This window comes from Dama dama, chromosome 15 (genome assembly GCF_033118175.1).
Source record: "Dama dama isolate Ldn47 chromosome 15, ASM3311817v1, whole genome shotgun sequence".
NCBI lineage: Eukaryota > Metazoa > Chordata > Mammalia > Artiodactyla > Cervidae > Dama > Dama dama.
Genome location: NC_083695.1, coordinates 29,891,671 through 29,916,816, shown reverse-complemented (window position 1 = coordinate 29,916,816; position 25,146 = coordinate 29,891,671). Strand labels below are relative to the sequence as shown.

At 43.5% G+C, this 25,146-nt stretch overlaps 1 protein-coding gene across 1 annotated transcript; it reads left to right on the top strand.

The window, feature by feature from the left end:
• Positions 1–15,765: 15,765 nt before the first annotated feature.
• On the top strand, positions 15,766–20,386 carry PRF1 (perforin 1). Its single transcript, XM_061161728.1, has 3 exons — positions 15,766–15,898; positions 17,430–17,969; positions 18,752–20,386. Exons 2-3 carry the CDS (start codon positions 17,434–17,436, stop codon positions 19,878–19,880), a joined length of 1,665 nt encoding a protein of 554 aa, XP_061017711.1. The 5' UTR covers positions 15,766–15,898; positions 17,430–17,433; the 3' UTR covers positions 19,881–20,386.
• Positions 20,387–25,146: the final 4,760 nt, after the last annotated feature.

Genomic DNA, 25,146 nt, shown 5'->3' with positions numbered 1-25,146 from the left:
CCAGGGATCAAACCTGCACCCTTGGCAGTGAAAGTGCAGAGTCCTAACCACTAGACCACCAGGGAAATCTCTAAATACATGCTTTTATAGTCAATTGATTTTCAACAAGTGTGCCAAGATCAATCAATGGAAAAAAATTAGTCTTTTCAACAAACGTTCTGGAACAACTAGCTATGTGTGTGTGTGTTTGTGTTAAGTCATGTCTGACTCTTTGCAACCGTATGGACTGTTGCCTACCAGGCTCCTCTGTCCATGGGAACCCTCCAGGTGAGAATATTGGAATTAGGTTGGATTCCTCCTCCAGGGGATCTTCCCCACCCAGGGATCGAATCCATGTCTCCTGCAGCTCCTGACTTGCAGGTGGATTCTTTACCGTTGAGCCAACAAGAAAGCCTCAACTAGCTATACATATGGGGGGGGGGGGGGGCGCGGAGGAATGAAGTTGAACCTTTACTTCACATCATTTATAAAGTTAACTCAAAATGGATCAAAGGATGCTAACCTAATCATTTGTTTGAAATGTGGTAATCATTTCACAGCATAGGCAAGTCATTACGCTGTACATACACCTTAAACTTACATAGTATCTCAATAAAATTCAAAGGGAAAAATAATAGTAAGTAGGAATTCTCTTATTCCACCATTACATCATTCAGACTGTATGCGTTAGGATTAGATTTTTCATATCCATACTGTCTTTTGATAGTAACCATGTTTTTCTCACAGTGGAGATTTTCTTAGGATATTTAGCAAGATTAATTTATCACCTGAAACAAAGTGGATCAAAGACCTAAAGGCAAAATCTGATACCACAAAATTTGTAGAATAAAATACAACTGTAAATCCTCATGGATTAGGCAATCCTGCCTTGTATTGAGCAACTGTCTCTTAAACTTGACACCAGAAACATAAGCCACAAAAGAAAAAAATAAATTGAACTTTATCAAAGTTAAAAACGTTTGTACTTCAAAGAATACTATCAAGAAAGTGAAAAGGACAACCCACAGAGTGGGAGTGAAGTTTTGCAAATCATATATCTGAAGAGAGTCTAGTATCCAGAATATATCAAAGAAATTTACAACTAAATGGTAAGACAAATAACTCAACGCCACTTAACATGCACTAGGATGGCTATAATCAAAACAACAGATAACAGTAAGTGTTGAGAACACTGTTGGTGGGGATGTAAAATGGTGCAGCTGCTTTGAAAAAATAGTTTGGTAATTTCTCAAAAAGTTAAACATAGAGTTACAATATGACCCAGCAGTTCTACTCCTAGGTATATGTCCCAAAGAAATGAAAAAGTATGTCCACACAAAAACTTGTACCTGAATGCTCATAGTCCCATTGTTCATAATAGTCAAAAAGTGGAAACAATCTATCACGTGATAATTTGATAAATAAAATGTGGTACCCATAACTATGCGATGGAATATTACTTGGATATGAAAAATATAGAACACTGGTAAATGTTACAACATGGATAAATTTTGAAGGCTCATGCTAAGTGAAAAGCATCCAGACACACAAGACCACATATATACATCACATGATTACATTTATAAGGAATTTCTAGAAGAGGCAAATCCACAGAGAGAGAAAGCAGATTAGTTGTTGCCAGGGACTGGCACTGGGAGGGGAGGAGAAATTGGAGAGTGACTGCTAACGGATACGGGTTTCTTTTCAACGGTAATGAAAGTGTTCTGGAACTGATCATGGTAATGGTTGCACCACACTGCGCATATACTTAATGCCACTAAATTTTATACTTTAAAAGGGTGACTTTTGTGGAACACAAATCTTAATTATAAAAAGGAAAAACATTTATTTTCTAGGTATGAGCTTATTCCAGTTTTTTATTTCTTTCCATGTTAGCTTTAGTAAGCTATGGTTTTAAGAAAAGTATTGATTTTTATCTAAATTGTCAAATTTATGGGCATGAAATTATTCCTAATATCATCTTATGATCTTTTTTATGTTCATAGGCCCTGTAGTGATATCACCTTTTTCCATTCCTGATCTTGTCAATTTGTGCCTTCTTTCTTTTTCTATATATCTTGCTAAAGGTTAATGAATTTTATTTGTCATTTAAAAAAAAACTATAGTTATTGATTCTTCTTTATAGCATGTTTGCTTTCTAGTTCATTAATTTCCCCTCTTTATTATTTCCTTTCTACACTGGATTTAATCTGCTACCCTTTTATACAACTTGAAATATATACCTTAAGTATTGATAATAAATCTTTCTCCTTATCTGATATATGCATTTATGACTGCAAATTTCCCTCTAAGCAAGACTTTCATCATATCCCACACATTTTAACATATTATATTTTTATTATCATTAAGTTTAAAGTATTTTCTAATTTATTCTTTGTCTTAGGGTCTATTTGCTGATTTCCAAACATCTTGGGATTTTTTTGTTGTTGTTCTTGTTACTGATTTCTAGCTAAAACCATTAGATAACAGTAATCCCTGTAAAATTTCAATCCATTGAAATTGATTCCATTTCTGAGACTTACTTTATGGCCCAACAGATAGATGATTTAGAGCAATGTTCAGTGTACACTTAAAGAAGATGTATTTCTTCAGTACATGAGTGCAGTGTTCTATGTATGTTAACTGGATCAAGCTTACCAATTGTGCTTTTCAAATCTTTTATATCTTTACTGATTTTACTGTCTATTTGTTTAATTAGTTACAAAGAGAAGTAAATTAAAGTCTTTCATTGAGATTGTGTATTTACTCTGTTCTTTTTTCTGTTTCTTTGCTTGAATTTCCCTCAGGTTCTCTTTTATACACAGATTGGATCTTCTCTTCCATATCTATAATTTTCTCCCATATCCTTTTTTTTCCCCATTCTCCAGTTTATTTTTTATTTCTTTTTAACTTTCCTCCTTTTTAATCTTCTGTTTCTCTTATGATGTTATTTGTGTTATTTACTCCCTCCTGTATTCTCATGCTTTCATTTCTGAGATGGTTTTTCTTTTTAAAGGAGAAAAACAGTTTTTCCTTACTGGATTCTACATGAACTCCTCTTTAGTCTTTCTTTGTCCCATCATCTCATTTATGAATTTTTATTATCCTGTTTTATGCTTTCATTTCATACTTTTAGTCATTAAAAATTTTTTTAGCTTATTTTGAAATATTAAATTACAATTTTCGTTAGTTTTATAGGCATGCTTTTCTAGAGAACTTCATTGTCTGCTGGCCTGTTATTATGCTCATCAGCTCCTTTTCTTATATAAGAACCCTGAGTTTCTCCCTTCAGCCCTTTGCTGTTGCCCATGTTTTAAGTGGGGCAGATTTCCCTGTGCTCCTGAATGGGAAGAATGGGCAGATTTCTTGGCCAAGATTCATGTCTCTAGGGCTCCCCCTTCTGTTGTACTGGAAAATGTCTTTAAAACATGACAGGAATTTAAGAACTGCTTCCTGTTGTTCAGTCACTCAGTCGTGTCCGACTGTTTGCCACCCCATGGACTGCAGCACACCAGGCTTCCCTGTCCTTCACTATCTACTGGAGTTTGCTCAAACTCATGCCCATCGAGTCAGTGATGTCATCCAACCATCTCATCCTCTGTCACCCACTTCTTCTGCCTTCAATCTTTCCCAGCATCAGGGTCTTTTCCAGTTGTTGGTTCTTCGCATCAGGTGGCCAAAGCACTTGACTCTTCACTGTCCCATTTGATTCATATTCCACTCCTAACCATTTCTCTTCAGTATATCACTTTGTCCTAAAAGAGGTATTTGGCTGGCAAGTTTCAGCATTTCATGGGGATACTTCATGTGGTATTGGGAAGATTAATTTACATCATAATTTTAAAGTACTTCTCAAGGTGCCTGGCAGATAGTGAGTATTAAATGTGTGATATTTATAATATTTATAATCATTAATACCTACTTATCTTTCCCCTACATACTAGGCCTACTCATAAACACAAGCTATTTCCTTGATGTGAGTCTTTTTTCTGCCATTGCTCCTGCTATTCCAGTCCCTGAAAACCTCTGCAAAATGTCTGTTACCTGCCAATCCTTCAAGAGCATCTTAGTCTAGTGACATCAGTGGGATAACAGAATCTAAAGCCACCACTCCAGACTATTCTAGCTCCTCATTTCTAAGCCATACATCCAAAACCCTCTTTAAGATTTTATGCCAACAACCTACCTTTTATTTAGATATTTCACTCTGTGCCAAGCCCTTTACATACATTACCTTTTAATCTCCATGGCAATACTCTGAGTTACAGGCACAGCTGAATAGGAACAATCATTGGCCTTATTTTACACATGAGGACACTGAGGCTGAAAGAGATTACTTATCCAAGGCTGACTGTCAATTGGGATCGAGCAGTGGTTTTTGACCAGGCAGTTCACAAGACTATAAAGTCAACTAGGGTGCTAAAACTTCCCTGGACTATAGTCTCCATTAAAGATAGAGTCTTATCTTGTATGGTTCTATTGCTGCCAGCACCTAGTTTATAGTAGGTATTCAGTAAAGACTTCATCATTGAGTTACAATAGATGACTGTGCACAGTACAAAGTTTTGAGATGAAATTTTTCTTGCTGAAAGGCACGTGGAAAAATCTCAGACACTGTTCAATTTCTTCCACAGAGCCATTAGTCAGACTCTTACTCAGAAATTCTTTTTTTTTTTTTTTTCCATTCAGGTTTAAGCTCAGTGAGACGTGTATATTTTCACAAGCCCTTGGCCACTAGTAACCCACTGCAAAACTCCCAATACGGCCAAGCATAGCCCTCAAGACATTCACTAAACCCACACTGGTTTTCTAAACTCTATAATCTGAGGCCACCATTCTCACAAAGAAATCCCAGACCTTCTGTTCTTTAACAGAAATCTCAGAAAATTGGGAGCTTCCTGATGAGTTAGAAATTCAATTTTTCCAGACATTGGAATTTCATTTGGATGTGGACTTACCAGGCAGCTGTATATGAGCTGGGCTCCTGAGAAAGACTTGGTCTCGAGCCAGAAAACCTGGGTTTGGTCCTTGCTCTGCCAATTGTTGGCTGTGTAATGGTGAGCAAGTACTACTTGTTGGGTTTCAGTTTTTCATTTAACAAAATAATTAGGAGAACAAGATTCTGCTTATGTCACAACACTGTTAGGTATAGATTCAATAATGTATGTGACAGTCTTGGTAAGCATAAAATCCATGCTTACATGGATCAAAAGGATGAGCCCTGGGAGCCAACTGGGAAGGCTGGGCTGCCATGTTTGCCGGCTGACCCACCAGGCTTCCCAGGGCTGCCATGTTTAAACAGCCATGATGGAACCACTGAAGCAGCTGAGTGAGCCAAAAAGGCACCTAATGAAAGTGAAGAGCGGAGCAGAGAAACAAGAGGAGATGAAAGAGGTGCAAAGTCTGAAAGAGAAATGCAGAAAGGACGGGAGAGAGGAAGAGCCTGACGTCTTTGTAGTTTCAACATTCTGAGAGATTGCCACAGTAACATATCTTTAGAGCAACCTTCATTATCTTCAATGATTTTTTTTTAAGGGACTTTCCTAGCAATCCAGTGGTTAAGACTGCACTTCCAATACAGGGGGTGGGGGTTCAATCTCTGGTTAGGGAACTAAGATCCCACATGCCACATGGTAGAGCCAAAAAATAAAAAAATAAAAAAGAATTTTTAAAAGAGATTCTACTTTTACTACTCATTTGTGTGATATACACATTAGCATTCTAGATTCCTAGAATGTTTTATTAACATTGTTTTATTAATAGAGATTTATCAGTAGAGATTAGTGTGGTGGGGTGAACCTCAAACAAGAGTGTTACAAATGCCCTCTTAGTGCTATCCAAGTTGGGTTGACTTCACATGAAAATGTCAACATCCACCATGCTTAGATCTCTTTGTTAAAATAGGAAAGAATTTCCCGTTAATTTAATAGTGTATGAATTAGCTGGTGGTTGCTATACTAATAAACATAATCTTTTGAACCTTTTGGAATTAAATAGAAAAAATAGAATAGCCTAGCACATGGTAGGTGCTATTTTATTTGAATAATATGAACATTTGAATACTTACTAAATGAATATTTGTGAGATCAAATATAGAATAATTATCCTTAAAATTTCCCCTTCTGCAAAACACCAGAAAGGCCAGAGTAAATATAGTAACATGTATTAAACAAAGATGAAATGGACAATAAGTAAGAGAAATCCCAAGGTGCCAAAAACCAAAGAAGTAATAATTAGGGGGAAAGCAGGCAGACCAGCAGTGGATGCCCTGAGGGCATGTGTCTCTCCAGGAAAATCAGAGCTTAAGTTACAGTGACCAGAGCTGTAAAAGGCAACCATGTTTTTGGGGGGGCGGGGGGTGGAGGTAGAGAAGCTGAAATCATCTCACATAAAACCTAAATAAATGCTCAAACGGCTAATAATGTAAATGAAAGTGTAGACTAGAAAAAGAAATTTATTTACTGGGAAAGGGAGCCAAGAAAGATACTTGTTTGTTTCACTCTAAAATCTGAGTGGAAAAACACAATCTCTCCTAAAACATCATAACCACAGATCTACTCTCCCTTCATTCGAGGTTCACATTTGTGCCACATGTATGGATCAGAATATGCCAAGGCCAAAAAATAAATACAAATAGTTGGGTTGGTCAAACTGGGAAGTGCCTCACAAAACCAAATGCAAACCTAATTTGGAGGAATTTTTCAACCCAGGTGAAGACAGTCGAGCATGAGCCCACAATCTCAACTTACAAACAAAACATTCAAAGATAAAAGCCACTAAGAGGTGAGATTCAGCTGACATAACAACACAAAAAAGTTGATGCACCAAGGATGACAGGTATTGGCATGACTTGACATAAAATTTTAAATGAGTATGTGTGAATGTTTTAAAATTTTTGTAAAGGAATGGAAAACATTATCACAAAAGCTGGAACAGAATGAAACAGAGTTTATAAGTAAAAAATAAATCATTGAAAGCGAAAAATGAGGGACCTGGCAGTCTAGTTGTTAGGACTCCATACTTCTCCTGCAGGGGAATCAGGTTCAATCCCTGGTCATGGAACTAAGATCCCACATGCCATGTGACATGACCAAAAAAGAAATTAAAAATGAACTGAACAAAAATCAGGAAGTTTGAGCACATATTCTATAGATAAGAATAAGGAAAACAGGCCTACATATGCATTGCTATAAGAACAAAAATTGATGTCAAACCTATGGAGGGTATATATATATATATATATATATATACAAAAATTGATGTCAAACCTATGGAGGGTATATATGTGTATATATATACATATATATATATATATATATATGTATATATATTGTTGTTGTTTAATCATTCAGTCTTTGAGACCCCATGGACTGCAGTCATGTGCATATATATATATATATATATATATATACACACTCTATATGTATATGTGTAATATATGTATGTATATGTATATGCATGTGTGCATGTAAACATAAAATGAACATATATAAGTTTCTGATCTAGCAATTCAACCTCTGGAAATTTATACACAGATACACCTACAAATATCCAAAATGAGATATATACAAGATTATTCACTGCAGCATTGTTTGTAAGAGCAAAAGACTATAAACAACTCAAATGTCCATCAACAGGAGGCTGGCCAAATTATGGTTCATCTACATAATAAAATACTATGCAGGTGTTTGAAAAATAAAAGAATGAGGAAACTCTCTATATGCTGATATGTAAATATCTTCAAAGAAAATTATTTAATAACAAAATCAAACTGCAAAGCAAGATGTATAACATGTTTTCTTTTGTATGAGAAGGAGAGAAAATAAAAAATTTTACAAGTATTTGCTTATATTAGTGTGGAAAAAAATCTGAGAAGATACCAAAAAAACTCAGAAAATAAAAAAGCGGCACCTGTGAACATAAATTAGAGGGTTAGGCAGGTGGGGAAAGGATCATGAAATTTATTCACTGTATATCTTTTTATTGTTTTGATTTTTGCATCATGGTGAATGTATTACCTAGGCTAAAATCTCAGTTCTAGATATCCCCACAGGCAGTGGGGACTTATCATGGATTTTAGATAGTAGCTGATATTTTGTATGTTATACCTGGTATTATGTTATGTGTTTTTCATGTGTTATTTGGTCCCTAAAATAACTCTGTGAGCTACATGCTACTGTTACCCCATTTTTAAGATGAGGAAACTAAAATTGACTTTACTCCAATAATATTTTTTTTAATTTTGAAATAAATAAATTTCACTTTTAAAATGTTAATTTAAGCAAGTCATAATAATAAGAAAAAGTCAAATGTTTACTGAAGAAAAAATGTATATTCATATCTAACTTTTGCTCTTGTAGGTTTTTTCCTTTTCTTTTTTTTTCAGATCTCCACAGCTCTCCAAACTAGAATTCTTCCTCACCTGCCACAGTCTCTAGAAGTTTTGCTGATGTGACTGTAACAGGCTTCTAATCCTTAAACATATCTCATAACACAGTGGAGTAGTCCTTTTACTCAAAACTATAGATTACACCTCAGGACATTGGTATTTAATGATGAAATAACATTAATGCATCAATTTTATCTTTTTAAAAAATAAGGAAACTAAAAAGCTTAAAGAAATTAATTCACTTGCTAAAGTTGAATCACAGAGCTGGGTTCTGAGCTCCAAACCAACTCTAAAACCCATACGATTTATCAGTTCAGTATACCTGTGGTCCTTTAAGAAAATATGAAACTTGTCCAAACTGCCTTCTGAAAAATAAAAAGAGAAAAACCTAATAAAAATAAATAAATTCAGCCATACCTCAAAACAAAAACTTGATGGATGAATTAAATAGCAAATTAGACTAAGCTAAAGTAAGAGTCAGTGAGCCGAAACAAAGAACTGGAGAAAAATAATGAGAACACAGTACAGAGAGACAAAAACTCGACAATAAGAAAGAATATAATGGACCAGGAAGAGAGAATGAAAAGGCCTATTCTGTTGCTAATTGGCATTCTAAAAGTCAAAAATAGAGAGAGTGAGGGAGATGGGATATATGGGATAACAGCCAAGATGATTTTTAGAATGATGAAAGATGTGAATCCTCAGGTGCAGGAAGAATAAATCCCAAACAAGATCAATTAAAAGCAATTCATATCTGGATACATACTTTGCTGTGCAATTTCAGAAAATCAAAAATGAAAAGCTCTTAAAAACAATCCCTCCCCTGCACACAAAAAAAGACAAATTCTCTATAAAAGGAATGACAATTAAACTATAGCAACAATGGAAGCCAGAAACAGTGAGAGAAAAAAAAAACTTCAAAGAGCTGAGAGGTGCCAACCAGCAATAACTTCAAAGCATCAGTCAGCCGAAATTGTGATGCAAAAACTAGGGTGAAACAAAGACATCTTGGGTAAACAGAAACTGAGAGTGTGTACCACCAGAGACCCATTGAAAGCCCTCCTAACGGGCACACTTTAAGGAAAAGCAGAATTATCCTCAAAGGAAGCCCAGAGAATAATGAGCAAAGAAACTGGCAAATGTGTAGGGGAATAGAAACAAACTTTGAGTGTATTAATAGTGATTGATTTAGTAGAGAAAAAGTAAGCTAGAACTAAAATACTGGGAAAAAAATAACCCTCAGAATGAGAAAGGGTGATTTTAGGTAATAGCATACTAAGTATCCCTAGAAAGAAGAATAACAGTAAAGAATGTTAGATCTTGCAAAGAATGGATGTTATTAGCATTTTTATTGGTAACCACAAAAAATCAGGAAGATTTTAAGAGCTAAACCACTAGAGAAAAAAAAGAATGTACTTTTTCTTTTAAAGTTTAGTCAATCTAAAAGAATTGATTGGCAGGAAAGGAGTGGGGAAAGGGAAGCAAAGAAAAAACAGTACAAGGAAAAGAAATATAACCCATGATGGTAGAAATCAACTCTTAACAGAACAATAATCACAATAAATATAAATGGACTTAATGCAGTTATGTAGTTACTCAAATTGGATGACAAAACAAAATCTAATTATGTTTAGCAGAGACCCACCTAAAACATAAGAATACAGAGAGTTTGAAAGTTAAGATAGAGGATCTCAGTGTGTGAGTGTGTGGTCGTTTCAATTGTGTCCCACTCTTTGTGACCCCATGAACTGTAGCCCGCCAGGTTTCTCTGTCCACAGGATTCACCAGGCGAGAATACTGGAGTGGGTTGTCATTCCCTCCTCCAGGAGATCTTCCCAACCCAGGGATCGAGCCCACGTCTTCTATATCTCCTGCATTGCAGGAGGATTCTCTATCACTGAGCCACCAGGGAAACCCAATCTCCATAGTGAGTACTAATCAAAAGAAAGTTGATACAGTTAAAAATGATTAAGAGGGTAAATTTTATGTTACATGTAATCTAGCACAGTTAAAAAATATAATTTTTTAAAAGTTGGGATAGTTTTATTAATATGAGACAAAATGGATACTGTGGCAAAAACATTATTTGGCATTAAAAGGGCAATTAAACAATTAAATTCACTGAGAAGATGAAATGACACTACACTTGTTTCATAAAACAGCCTCAAAACATAAAGCTAAAATTGACAGAACTCTAGATGCAGGGAGAAAGTTACAGACTGTCTTCACAATGGGAGATTTTAACATGCTTCTCTCAGTAATTAGTGTTATCAACAAAACCAAAGATTTGAATATAGAACCCTATATCCAAAAATTAGCAAATAGATATTCTTCTCAAGTACACAGAAACATTTACAAAAACTGCATATTTAGTAGACCACAGAGAAGATTTCAACAACCATCAAAGAATGGTTGTCATATAGACAACATGTTTCCAACTACAATGCAACTATGTTAGAAACCAATAACCAAAAGAAAGCATTTAAAACTCCATTTTCCTGAAAATGCAAAAAGCACACTTAAAAAAAAACTCATAGGTCAAAGAAAAATCATAAGGAAATTTAGAAAATATGAAAAAACTAGGCAATAATGAAAATACTTCAAAACTTTAGAGATGCAGTTAGAAAGATTCATTGAAGCTTAAGTGCTTACATTAAAAAAGAAGAAAGTCTAATCCAGTAATTCCACTTCTGGGTATTTGTTCAAAGAAAACAAAAATACCAACTTGAGAAGTCATCTGCATGCCCATGTTCATTGCAGCATTCTTTACAATAGTCAAGATATGGAAACGACATAAGCGTCCACTAATGGATGAGTAGATAAAGAAAATCATATATATAGATAGATATAATTTTATATACATATATAATTATTATTTAGCCATAATGAAGAAGGAAATTTTGCCATTTGCAACAGCATGGATGGATCTTAAGGACATCATGATATGTGAAATAAGTCAGAGAAAAAGACAAATACCATATGATCTTATTTATAAATGGACTCCTTTTAAAAAAAAAAAGCCAAATTCATATATTCAGAGAATAAACTGGTAGGGGTTGGAGGGTCAGTGAGATGAGTGAAGGAAGTTAAAAGGTACAAACTTCCAGTTATAAAATAAGTAAGTCATGGGGATATAATTTACAGCATGGTGACTACAGTTAATTGTATTATACTGTGTATTTGAAAGTTAAAAAAAAATAGATCTTTAAAGTTCTCATCACAAGTAAAAAAAGATTTTGTAACTAAGCAGGGTGACAGATGTTAATTAGACTTAATGTAGTAATGATTTCACAATATATACACATCAAATTGTTATGTTATACACCTGAAACTAATGTTTACATGTCAATTATACATCAGTTAAAAAAAAAGACTGAAAACTAATGAGCTAAGGATGCAACTCAAGAAGTTAGAAAAAGAACAACAAAAGTCCAAAGAATACAGGAAGAAGGAAGCAAATAAAAAGATAAGAATAAAATGAACAAAATGGAAAATAATGATACAATAAAGAAGATGAATAAAGCCAAGAGCAGATTCTTTGAGAAAAGTAATGAAAATCTTTAATAAAACTGATCTAGAAAAAAGAGAAAAATCATAATAAAAATTATAATCTTTTAAAGGGGTATCGCTGCTGACTCAAAAAAAGGTTTTAAGAGAGAGACAATTGTAAACAACTTCATGTCAACAAGTGTGAAACTTTACAGACGAAGTTTCCTAAAAAAAATGTAACTTGCCAAAACCAATACCAGATTAAAAAAAAAAAAAAAAAAAAGCCAGAAAACCAGATAGAGCTATTGAAGACATGGACCCTACAGTTACAAATCTACAAATCTACCCAACTACAATCACTGAGCCTTCTACAAACTCTGCCACAGCGTGGAGAAAGTGGGAAAAACTCGAATTTATTTTATGAAACTAAAGGTGGTAATTCGAGCATAACTATGGATAACTCATTTGAGGAAGAATCCCAAAATTTCACAAATCTGTAAAGAAAAGGGAACAAAGAATGACAACAGGATGAAGTGAACAATATCTGGGACTATATTTTGGATCTCTAAAATAAGCACAGTAAGTAATCTAAACACTGGATTTGTTCAAGGATCTCCGTCTTTGATTATGGTTCATGTCTACTGCAGGTATAGTTTATGCAGGCAGATACCATCAAGATCAATATCTTTCTCATGCATTCTACTAGAGTATCCATGAAGTTTTTCTGTCAAGAGTAAACATTTTGTAACCTTAATATATACATGTATACATATATACACACACACACATATATAACATAGATAAATATAAATATATATAAATAAATATATAACTCCATGAGAGAGATGAGATGATAGTCATTAAGTCGTGTCCGACTCTTGCAACCCCATGGACTGTAGCCTGCCAAGCTCTTCAGTCCATGGGATTCTCCAGGCAAGAATACTGGAGTGGGTTGCCATTTCCTTCTCAAGGGGATCTTCCCAACCCAGGAATCAAACGTGGATCTCCTGCATTGCAGGCAGATTCTTTACCAACTGAGCCATGAGGGAAGCCCATATAAATCCATATCCACATGCAAAAGAATGAAGTTGGACAATACTCCAAGTAGATCATGGGCCTAAATGTTAGCTATAAGACTCTTAGAAGAAAACATGATTAAATCTTCATGACCTTGGTTAAGCAAAGATTTTTAGATACAACATTAAAAGTATAAACAACAAAAGAAAAAATAGGTAAGTTGAACTTCATCAAAATTAAAAACATTCGTGCTTCAAAAGATACCATCAAGTGAGTGAGAAAACAACTCATAGAACAGGAGAATATATTTGCAAATCACATTCCTGAAAAGGGTCTAGATGCTGAAGTAGAAAAAGAACTATTATAAATCAATAATAAAAAGACAAATAACCCAATTCAAAAATGGGCAAAGGACTCAAACAGACATTTCTCCAAAGAAGACACACAAGTGACCAATAAACAAATGAAAAGATGCTCAACATCATTAGCCGTTGGGGAAATCCAAATCGAAACCACAATGAGACAACACTTCATATACACAAGAATGGCTATAGTCAGAAAGTCAGATAATAACAAGAATGTGGAGAAACTGGAACCTCATTCGCTGCTAGTGGGAATGTAAAATGGTGCACATAGGAAAATCGTTCCTAAAGAGTTACTATAGACCCATCAATTCCACCCCTGCAGGTAGATCCAAGACATATGAAAACATATGCTCACACAAAAAAATTTGTATGCAAACGTTCATAGCAGCATTATTCACAATAACCAGAAAGTGAAAACAACCAAAACATCCATCAAATGATAAATGGATAAACAAATGTGGTATGTCCATACAACGGAATATTATTCAGCCATAGAAGGCAGGCAGTTTTGATACATAGGCAGTTTTGACACATACTACATCTTGGATGAACCTTGGAAATACTATGTGGAATAATACTACAGATACAAAAAGTCATACCTTGTATGATTCAGTTAAAAGGAAAATCCACAGAGCCAGAAAGTAGATTGGTATTCGGGGAAATTAGCAGTGACAGCTAATGGGTACATGGTTTTTCTGACAATGATGAAAATGTTCTAAAATTGATGGTGGTGATGGCTGCACAACTCTGTGAATACACTAAAATGCACTGAATTATATACTTTAAATGGGTGCATTGTATGGTATGTGAATTATATTTCAATAGAGTTGTTAACAATAAACCATACAGATGGTTTCTGAAAATTGCAACTTATGTCTCTCGGGACAAACTGTGATTAAAACACATTTCAAGTGAGAAGTTTCAGTTGGAGAGGACAGCTGTCATCAGAAGTTGCAAATGTCAATGTCATCACTGCTCTTTCATGGACTGCCCCTCACCAGTATCTCTTGGACATTAGCTACTTTATATACCAGATGAAAACTGCTAAATGCACATTTCATCATTAGGAGCCTAAGGATCCCTAGAAACTTCAAAGTCCTCCCTTTGATTTTATAGATGAGGAAACTAACCTAGAAAGGTGTGAAAACTCTACGGTCAAGAGTCACACAGCAAGCCTGCACTGAAGTTGGGATTGGAACCAGTCTCCCCATCTCCCCTTTGTCTTCCTACAGATTTTCTACAGGGTTCCACGCTCTTTGAGCTGGTCTTCTGAACACAGGCAAAACTAAACTCCACAGCCTGGATATCTGATCTTGGCTGCGGGCAGGAGCTAGAAGGGGGTCAGGAGGCTGCAAATTCTAGGAGAGAAAGGGGGACATTGTGGAGAGGAGATAGGGTTGGGTTTCGAGAAGACAGCTTAAGCCCTAGTTCCCGTAAAAGCAGGGGACGCAGCAGGGGGCATAAACTCAGAGGAATGAGCCATCCCGTGGTGTCACACGTGGTCTGGGGCCTGTGGCTATTTTTTCCTGTTACTGATGCGGTTGGAGGGTGAACTCACAAGAACAGCCCCCCACTTACCGAGCTATCTCCACCTCAGACAACTATGATGTTGCCCCCCACCCCCAGAAGCTGCTCTGTGAGTCACTCAACCCATGGAAACCTCAGGTAAAGACAAAAGCTGGAGAAGACCCCGGGCCCCTGGTCCCACCCACATCACTCTCCCCAGCAGGGTCACACAGCTGTCCACCCATCCACGCTATGGGTACTATACCAGACCAGGGCTAGCGCGCAGGCCGGAGATCAGCGAGGCCACTGCTTCTCCTCACAGACTGAGGAGCAGGAGACGCTGTCCTGGCACATGTGTGTGAGGTCCAGAACCTGGCCCTGGGGCTGGGCTTCAGGTGTGGGCAGCAAGTGGGCAAAGAGGTCTGAACAAGAATTTATTTTCTCCCCACTGCCCCAGGAGGAAGGAATGGCCACATGCTTTAATATTCACGGAGGGCCAGGCTCTGGTCTGAGCACTTCACACATAGTAACCCTTCAAATCTTCATAACCCATGGGGTCTACACTAAGAGTACCCCCATTTTGGGATGAGGAAACTGAGGCACAGAGAGGCTAAAGACGCTGACCAGGCCACACAGCTATCGGGCAACCGAGCTGGCCCAAGCCGAAGTGGCCTGGTTCCCAAGCTCCTACTTTATACTGCCTCTTACAGCTCACACATGCGATGCTGCGGGGAGAAGCAGGGAAACTGTTCCTGCTGGCCTGTCATCAACTCCGGAGTCGAATCTCAAAGCTCTCAGACCCCTGTGTTCTTGCTCCACCCGCAAAACCCCACCTGTTTGCCCCGGGTCCCCATGCCCCAGGCAGCGCTGCTTGGCAGATGAGCCTCTGGCCCTCACCACTTGTTTCCTGAGGGCTGTCAGCAGGCCGGATGAAGAGGTGAGGACAGGGTGGGTGCCGGTGGGCGGGGGGGAGAGCACAAGGGACCCGTGACTAGAGCTGGTGGGGGCGGGGCAGGAAGCAGAAATGATGTGAGCTGTGGCCTGGGTGATGAGCTGTGTGGTGAGCCTGCCTGGGGGGCTGCATCACCATTTCAGGAGCTGTCCGTGGGGAGAGAAGGTGTCTGCATAGGAGCATCTCAGCACAGGACTCCAGGTAGGGAGGAAGCAGGGGGCCAGGGAGGCTGGGAGCCCCTGGGTGGGGACAGAGGGGCACAAGAGCCTGTCTGGGGAAGAGCCTGATGTAGCAGGAAGTGCTGTGACCCATAGACAAGAGGCCTGTGTCTAGACTGCGCTCTACCACTGACTCACTAGGCAGCCTCACGCCCTCCCAGGGCTTCAGTTTTCTGTTATACAAAATGAAGGCCCCTTCAAATGCTTGTTAAAACTAAAAAAGCCCAGAAACAGGCTCGCTGGGAAATAATATGACGAGGGTCAGGGTGGAAATGAGTAATAATTTTTTTTTTTTTTTGCCACGTCACGCAACATGTGGGATTTTAGCTCCCCAGCCAGGGATGGAACTTGCACCCCCTGCAGTGGAAGCACAGAGCTTTATCTGCCGAACCACCAGGAAGGTCCCAAGACTCAGTTTTTTAAAGTTATAAACCATGCTGGCTCCCTAAGTGAGATGATCTGAGGGCATTCCAAAGACTCCCCTTCTCCTGTTTACCTCCCCGGGGCCTGCTGTGTTGCCTGGAATTTTGCCACTCCTTTGGGGAAGGCATGGGAGGCTCCAAGCTAGAATGCAGGGCAGATTCCTGCCCTCCATAATCCCCCGGACCTCCGACAAGCTGCTGTCCCTGGTAGGTGCTAGAGGAGAGCGGCCTCTGAGGAGCTCAGTTTGGACAGGGATAGAGTGGAGATTCCAGTTCATAGCAGCCCCGGTGAGGCTCCTGAGCCACCTCCAATTGAGGAAGAACCTTTTAGCTAAGCATTTAGTGATAGGCAGCTCAAAGATATGAGCAGAATTCTGCAGAGCGGGGCAGGGAAGGCCAAAGACGAGACGAGCAGCAGGAGGAGAGCAAACTGAATGACTCCTCCCCACACTGGATCTAGGCACGCAAGTGCTCAGGCAGCGTTTATCCTAGAATTCAGGCTGATGTTCTTCCATGAGCTCAGAGAGAGGCCCCCACTGTGCAACGGGGAGGAAGATGGTGATGCACAACCTCATTTCTTTCCCAATACTGCTAAGGGCTTAATGGGTGAGTGGGGCAAGGGGCAGTGAGAAAGGTGGGGTGGGTAAAGAAAGCACGGCTTGTTCTTGAATCCAAAATGATCCCTCTCCAGAATCCAGGCTCCCCTAGACTCCCCAGATTCCTCCTCAAATCTGCTCCAACTACTCTCTGCCCTCTTCCTCTGCACGCAAAACCCCTTTCCACCAACAGTAGCTGCGGTCCCGGGGACAAAACCACCCATCTGGATTCCTATTCGAAATCCTAGCAAGGGTCTCCGCCTGGCTGTGTGACCTTGGGCAAGTCCCTTCCCCTCTCTGGGTCCAGCTGGACAATGCAGGGGGTGGACCAGACTTGTAAAGGCCATACCAGCTCTGACATTCAGTGACTTGAGGATGTACCTCCATCCCTCTCTACTGCATATGTCCTGATAACCTACAGCTGGAGAAAGCGTTGGCCACCCTCCATGCCCCTGCCCACAGCTTCTGGGAGACCAAATGCCCCCTGTCTCCACAGCTCCATGGCCGCCCGAGGGCTCCTCCTCGGCATCCTCCTGCTTCTGCCCACGCCCGCCCCTGCCCCCTGCTACACGGCCGCACACTCTGAATGCCAGCGCGCCCGCAAATTTGTGCCAGGCTCCTGGCTGGCAGGGGAGGGCGTGGACGTGACCACCCTCCAGCGCTCAGGCTCGTTCCCAGTGGACACACAGCACTTCCTGCGGCCCGACGGCACTTGCACCCTCTGCCGCAATGCCCTGCAGAAGGATGTCCCCCAGCGCCTGCCCCTGGCGATCACCGGCTGGCGTGCCCACGGAGCGGGCTGCAAGCGCAAGGTGGTCAAGTATGAGGGCCGCTCCACCGAGGATGTGGCGGGGGAGGCGGCCAGCAGCATTCGCAACGACTGGAAGGTGGGGCTAGACGTGTCTCCCAAGACAGACACTAACGTGCGCGTGACCGTGGCGGGCTCCCACTCCCAGGCTGCCAACTTCGCCGCCCAGAAGACTCACCAGGACACGTACCGCTTCAGCCTGGACTTAGTGGAGTGTCGTTTTTACAGGTGAGCACTGGGGGTGGAGGGGACTTGAGAAAAGGCATGGGAAACTCAGGGTGATCTGGGAGTCCTGGAGGTAAGGTGGGGACCGGAGGGTGCTTCCACCAGGAGGAGATGCCCAGCCCCCTCTTTCTCGGGCATCGTCACCTTCCAGTGGCTAGGAGACCCAGCTCAGTCCTTCTCTCCTCTGGGCCTGTTTCATCCACTCCAGCACTCTTCATTTCTGCCTTCTTAGGCTCTGTGCTGGGAATTATGACTACAAGTTGAACAAAAGTAGACACGCCCCAAGTCCTCAGGGACCTCGTCACCCTGAGAAAAGCATGTCTCCATGGGACCTAGAGTCACTGACCCTGATTTCTCTCATGGAAGGCCATGTTTCCCACACAGTGAGAGAGGGCACCTCCTGACTGCCTGGCCAGAGCTGTCAGGAGCCTGGGCACACAGGACCCAGTCCAAGAGACAGACAAAGTCCACAGGACTAGGTTCCAAAGCCAGAAGGTTACCAACAGTAAGGTATCATTGCTTTTAAAATTAGAAAATAAAGAGAAAAAACAAACTTTTCTGAGTAAGAAAAACAGAAATACCTATACAAACTATCTAGGTTGCCAAGGGGCAATGGGCAGAGTGGGTTTCCCTGTGGGATTGGTGATTCAGAGTTTGGGCTTTGGAGCCAGGCCACCTGGGTTCAAGTCCTAGCTCTGACACTTAATACGACCTTGGGCAATCTCAAGGGGGTTGCTGAAAGGGGCCCACCACTGGGCTCACCTGCTGTTTTCCTCACCTCTCAGTTTCCACCTGGTGCACACTCCCCCAGTACACCCTGAGTTCAAGAGGGCCCTCAAGATGCTGCCCCCCCACTTCAACACCTCCACCGAGCCCGACTACCGGAGGCTTATCTCCAGCTACGGAACCCACTTCATCCGGTCCATGGAGCTGGGCGGCCGCACCTCAGCCCTCACTGCCCTGCGCACCTGTGAGCTGGCCCTGGAGGGGCTCACGGCCAACGAGGTGGAGGACTGCCTGGCTGTCGAGGCTGAGGTCAGCATAAGCAGCCATGCCAGTGCCTCGTCATCGTTCAAGGAATGTGAGGAGAAGAAGAAGCAGCACAAGTTGGGGACCTCCTTCCACCAGGCCTACCGGGAACGCCATTCCAGTATTGATGGTGGCCACCACTCAACCATGCATGACCTGCTCTTCGGGAACCAGGCTGGGCCCGAGCAGTTCTCAGCCTGGGTGGCCTCATTGCAGGACAGCCCTGGCCTGGTGGACTACGCGCTGGAGCCTCTGCACATGCTTGTGGAGAGCTACAACCCACGGCGGGAGGCCCTCAGGCGGGCCGTGAGCAAGTACGTGACTGACAGGGCACGCTGGAGGGACTGCAACCGCCCGTGCCCCCCGGGGCAGCACAAGAACCCAAAGAACCCATGCCAGTGCATGTGCCCTGGTTCAGCAGCCACCACCCAGGACTGCTGTCCCCGGCAGAGGGGCCTGGCCCACCTGCAGGTCATGAACTTCAAGGCATCAGGTCTGTGGGGAGACTGGATCACTGCCACGGACGCCTATGTGAAGGTCTTCTTCGGCGGCCAGGAGCAGAGGACCGCCACAGTATGGAACAATAACAACCCCACGTGGATGACACGGCTGGACTTCGGGGATGTGCTCCTGGCCACTGGGGGCCCCCTGAGGGTGCAGGTCTGGGACACAGACAATGGCTGGGACGATGACCTGCTCGGCACTTGTGACCGCACCCCAAAGTCTGGCTCACATGAGGTGTCGTGCCATTTGAACCACGGTCACCTGAAATTCTCCTACCAGGCCAAATGCTTGCCTCACCTGATGGGGGAGAGGTGCCTGCAGTATGCCCCCCAAGGGCTTCTGGGGGACCCTCCAGGAAACCGGAGTGGGCCAGTGTGGTGAGAAGCGGGTCCTGAGAGGACCAGTGTGCAAACTGGAAAGGTTCCATGCAGGAACCCAGAGGGCCTGTATCTCCATTTCTCCATTAGACAGATGGAAAACCGAGACTTTCTTTTTTTTTTTCCCAGTGAGGTGGCTGAATTTACAGGCCAGCCCTCAGACCTGTCCAAACCGCCTTAGCTCTTCAATATTCTCGAGCCCAGGAAAGGAGGTGGAGCTGAGTTAGGCCCTACGGCCATGCTACACTTCCCTACAGGTCAGGAACAGGGCGGAAAGCCAGGAGGGCTTTCCCGCCAGGCTGCCTGGTGTCATTTGCACCATTCCCTTGCAGCCCCTCTTTTAGCATGGTGAATTCTTCATCATATTAGACCTAACCTCTTTGGCCCCAGCTGCTCCGTTTACTCTGTTTTCTTGGCCCACCGAGCTTTGCCTCTTAGCCAAAATCCAAGTCTGTCTTGACTCGTCTCGTTGTGTACACAGTCTGACCAATAAATGTGATGTGATGGTGACCATGATGGTGGTGGTGGTAGCAGAGGAAAGGACAGAGACCAGACACAGCCTTGGAGATGAACTTCGACCTTAGCAACCCGACCCAGCAGAACAGGTGGTTGACCCCAGGGGCAGGCAAGTAATATAACTGTTTTCCCAATTTTGTTGGAAATGGGGAGGACCCAAAATATCTGTCTCCTCATAACTCTCTGATTCGAGAAAGAGTAGCGTAAACAGTAATAAACACAAGTGGATGTTCAGCTCTAGCAGGGAGATATGAGGGAATGGTGAAGACTAGTATGAGCTGAAGGGCATGTCTTATCCAGGGTCAGGGGAGGGGAGGGGCATCTCTGCAACAACCAAAGGTTCCCAGGCAGGAATGTGAACCCGGTGATGCCAAGTTTTCTAATTCCTTAAAGTAACCAGAAATCCCAGCTTGACTTCTACGTGTTGGCAATTCACTTCACTTTGTAAAAATAAACCAACATGGGCAAGCAAGCACAGTACAAGCCAGGGGACATGTACGCAGGTCATGATTGTTCCAGAGCAATCGTTTGAAAATTCTAATTTCAGAACCTGGCTGACTTAACAGCTCTCTGCATCCTACAATTCTATGGGAGAAGGCAGTGGTTTCAAGGGCTCCTGGTCTTGGCATGAAGAAACCTTCAGAGCCTCAGGCTGTGATGTAACATGACCTGGTCTTAGTTTCATGTGCCTGGAACACAGGCCTCAGAACACAAGCCCATGGGGTGGGCGGCCTCCTAGACCTGGTAGGATTTGGCTGTGCAGGGCCGCTATCAGTGGGGATCAGAGTTGCTGGCACAGGCCTCCTGGATTTCTTTGAAACTCCCTACAAATTAAGCCCTTTGAGCTCTGTGAACCCACAGGCTCAAAAGCCCAGCAGTGACATTACACTGACCCTGAATCCCCAAGTGGGGCAGGGGGATTGGCAAGCTCTAGAAGCCTGGTTGAAACTGCTGTTCTTACACCTTTCCCTTCACAATCACACACACACACACACACACACACAAGAGCACAAGAGAAATCATGCAGCTTCACTCTGGCTGCTCTAGTTGTTGAAAATAAACATGGCTATGGGCCATACCCTTGAAGAGAGTGGGGCCAGGGCAGGTCTGGCTCCGGAAACAGCTCTGACCAGAGATTGGCAGTCTGGGTCTAGGCCCCACATGGTCAGTGCCCTCCAGAAAGTCCCCCTGAGCCTTGGTTTCTCTGAAAGGACGATCTGCGTTTTACTCCCTTCCCAGGACTGTTTGGAAGGGGGTCGTGAGCCTTCCCAGAAGGTCAGTGCTATAGAAGTGATCCTGGGAGGTCATCTGATTAACCCTTCTGGTTTTGCATTTAAGGAAACAGAGGCTCAGAAGAAGCGTCTGGGCCGGAGCTGCAGAGGTCAGTGGCCAAGCCAGGCCTCTGTGAGTTGTGGGCACTCCATTGGAGTACAGCTCTGGAGAAACCAGCGGGACTCAGACAGAAGGGCCCACAGGGAAAGGGGTGGTGTTACCAAAGGAAAGGAACGGTTGATGCTGTTGCGGGGCAGCCAAGAAGCCCTCAGCTCCAATGCAACACTTTAATTGACATTCCACTGACACTTTGTCACACTTGGGGCCCCTCGCTTGTTCAGGAAATTCCTTGCTGTGCCTGATGTCTCCCATCCGCCCTCCACATCTCATCCTCACCCTGCTCCATCCTGCTCTGGCCCAGAGGCTGGCCGATCTGAGCCTGTCAGTGGGCAGGAGATGGGAGGGAGTGAGGTCTCAGAGACAAATGAGGTGGCCTTGGGCTAACTGTCTCTGTGTCACCACTCCTCTCTGGGAGGTCTGTGCATGTCTCCTTCTGTGTTCCAGACATTGCTCCCTCCCCTCATCCCTTCAGACCTAGGGATGGTGACTGCTCCACCACTACCATTCCTGAGTTATTACACTGTCCCTTCGGCTTCTTGACAGCCCCCTACACCTTTGCCAAGAGGCCCTTTATAAATACATATGCACATGCTTAGTTGCTTCAGTCATGTCCGACTCCGTGACCCTATGGACTGTAGCCCACCAGGCTCCTCTGTCCACGGGATTCTCCAGGCAAGAATTCTGGAGTGGGTTGATATGCCCTCCTTCAGGGGATCTTCCCAACCCAGGGATCGAATCCTTGTCTCACACGCTCCTGCATTGGTAGGCGGGTTCTTTTACCACTAGGGATACCTGGGAAGACCCCTTTATAAACCCTCCTCAAATTATAATTTGAATATGCCCAGGCTATAGTCTAAATGTTTATGTCTCCCCACAAATCATGTATTGAAATAGCAATCCTCATGGTGATGATATTAAAAGGTGGGGCCTTTGGAGGCAATTAGTCATGAGGGTGGAGCCCTCTTAATGCAGGTTAGTGCCCTTATAAAAGAGGCCCCAGAAAGATCCCTGGCCCCTTCCCCTATGTGAGGACACAGTGAGAGAATACCTTCTATGAACCAGAAAGCAAGCCCACTGAATCTGCTAGCACCTTGATCTTGGACTTCCAGAACTGTGAAAAATAAATTTCTGTTGTTTATAAGCCACCTGCTTGTGGTATTTTGTTATAGCAGCCAGAACAGACTAGGACAGCTTCCTATAGGGGCGCTGATGACATACCAGTGAGTCTGGTAGGAAGAAGGACCACTTCGCCCCAGAAGCTGAAAATGCCCTATTCTTTCTTCTCTAACCTCCCCTGCAACTAGAAGACATGTGACTGGTTTACCAGTTGGATGCAACTGGCTCTGGTATGGGATTCCTACAGAAACTGATGCTGAGACCAGGCAATTATGTGGGCAGTGACCCCAGGGAGCCCAGTAGGGCAGAGGGGTAGTAGGCCAGGGGAGGGATGGTGGCCATAAAAGAGGCATGATCCAGCAAGTTACTATGTGGGCAACCAGAGCCAACGAAGAGTTATCCCGGCTGGGAGGGAGGGAGCTGGGCTTCCATACATCACCTCCCACCCACCACTGGTTAGGGCTAAATTATTTCCCTACTTATTTCATCCAGACTTGGCTTCTATTTCTGGCAACTGAAAACCCTGGTGATGACACCATTCCATCTTCTCCCTTGCTGCTTCAACACGCCACCCCCTTTCCCAACCCTCCTCCCACTCCACTCTGTAGGCTCTTGTCCTTAGAGTCACACTCAATTGCTCCCAACACTCCCTTCCCCAGGGTATGGAGCACAGAAGAGCAGGGACTATTCACAGATTCCAGCATTCATCCACGGTTACTGAGCATTTTCTGTCAACCGGGTCCTAGGGCCAGTGAACAAGCCATGCGGAGCGTCTGTCTTCTCATGGCCTGTGTCTGATGGGGAGATGATGCGTGCGTGGAAGTGATTCGTGGAGCAGGGCGGCACTCTGCTGGTGGCACTGGAGTCCTTCCCCCCTGTCCCTGCCACCTGGGCCCAAGTGATCTCTTCCACGACTCGGGGCTCGGGTTGACAACAGCCGAGGTTTTGTTTTCTAAGCAGTTACCACAGCACACTTATCTCCCTGCAGACACACTTCGTGGTCTCTGAGGTGTGGCCCCAGCTGGTGCGGCGACCGTGTCAGTGTCTCTGACATGTGTGAGCAGGGGAGGATCTGCTGGAGAGCAGCCATGTGGGGGTGGAGAGAACCCGATGGGAGGCACAAGGGCCCCTTGCAGCTTTGAGAGGCTGTGAATCCTCTCTACAGTGATCATTCCCCCACATCTGTCACCAGAGTCAGCCAACTCAGCCTCCTGGCACGCGCCCCCTTCTGCTCACAGTCACAGCCTCTCCAGCCCAGGCCATCCACATCTCTTGCTTGGACAAGTCTTCCTGTGACCTTCTCACTGATCTCCAGGCTCCTGTCTACCCCTCATTGTCCCTCCAGCCGACAGCCACAGTGATGCCGGCACCCTGCCGGATCCCCCGAGCCCCACTGCAGGCTGGCCCTGCCTCTCTGCCTGAGGGCTCCAGGGGGAGGCCAGAAGTGCTGGGGAATCATGCCATGCCCCACTCAGCCCAGAACAGCCCTCAACCAATGCCTGATGGGAGGTGGTATATAAATAACCCAGCTCCCTCCATCTCAGGGCTGGAGCGGAGGTGGGGATAACTCCAAGGGATATAGTCAAATTCAGCGACTCCCAGAGTTTCCCAACAGGGTTAGGCTCCAGTATCCACAATGGTGACCTGCTTGGCTGTCTCCCTTCCCTGGCTCAATTCTCCACTCCCCTATGGGGTATTTTCTGGGATCACTTCCTACACAAACAACTCATTGGCAAATCCCTGTCTCAAGGTTTGTCTCGGGAAACCCAGCTAAGCAAACCACACCACTGCCTCACTTAAAACTCTTCATTGGTTCCTTGTGGCTCCTGGGATAAAGTTCAAAGCCCCTAGTGTGACCCACATTCTGCCCTGATCAACTCTGCCCCCACCCCGTCCCCCACCAAGCCCTTCCTCACTGAGCAAGTGAGGCACTTGCCCCCTTGGGGCAGCACTTTCTCTGGGCACAGCTGGTACCCACTTGGTCTAGGCAAGCTGTGATCCCAGAAGGGCCAGGCCCACCACCTTAATCTGCTCATGGAGTTCTCCTTCCCCCATCCTCCCCTGCCTAAAAAGGTCCTTTCCAGCCAAGACTTCCACAGCCCAGGCAGCCACACGCACAGACAGGGGCAGAGTGGGCATCTGCCTGGCTTCTCACTGTTAGGGAGGGGGTGATAGGGTGGCGGGTGGGTGTGGCACAGATGAGACCAGGGTCACAGGTGAGATTCTCACGGGGTGATGAGGGTTAG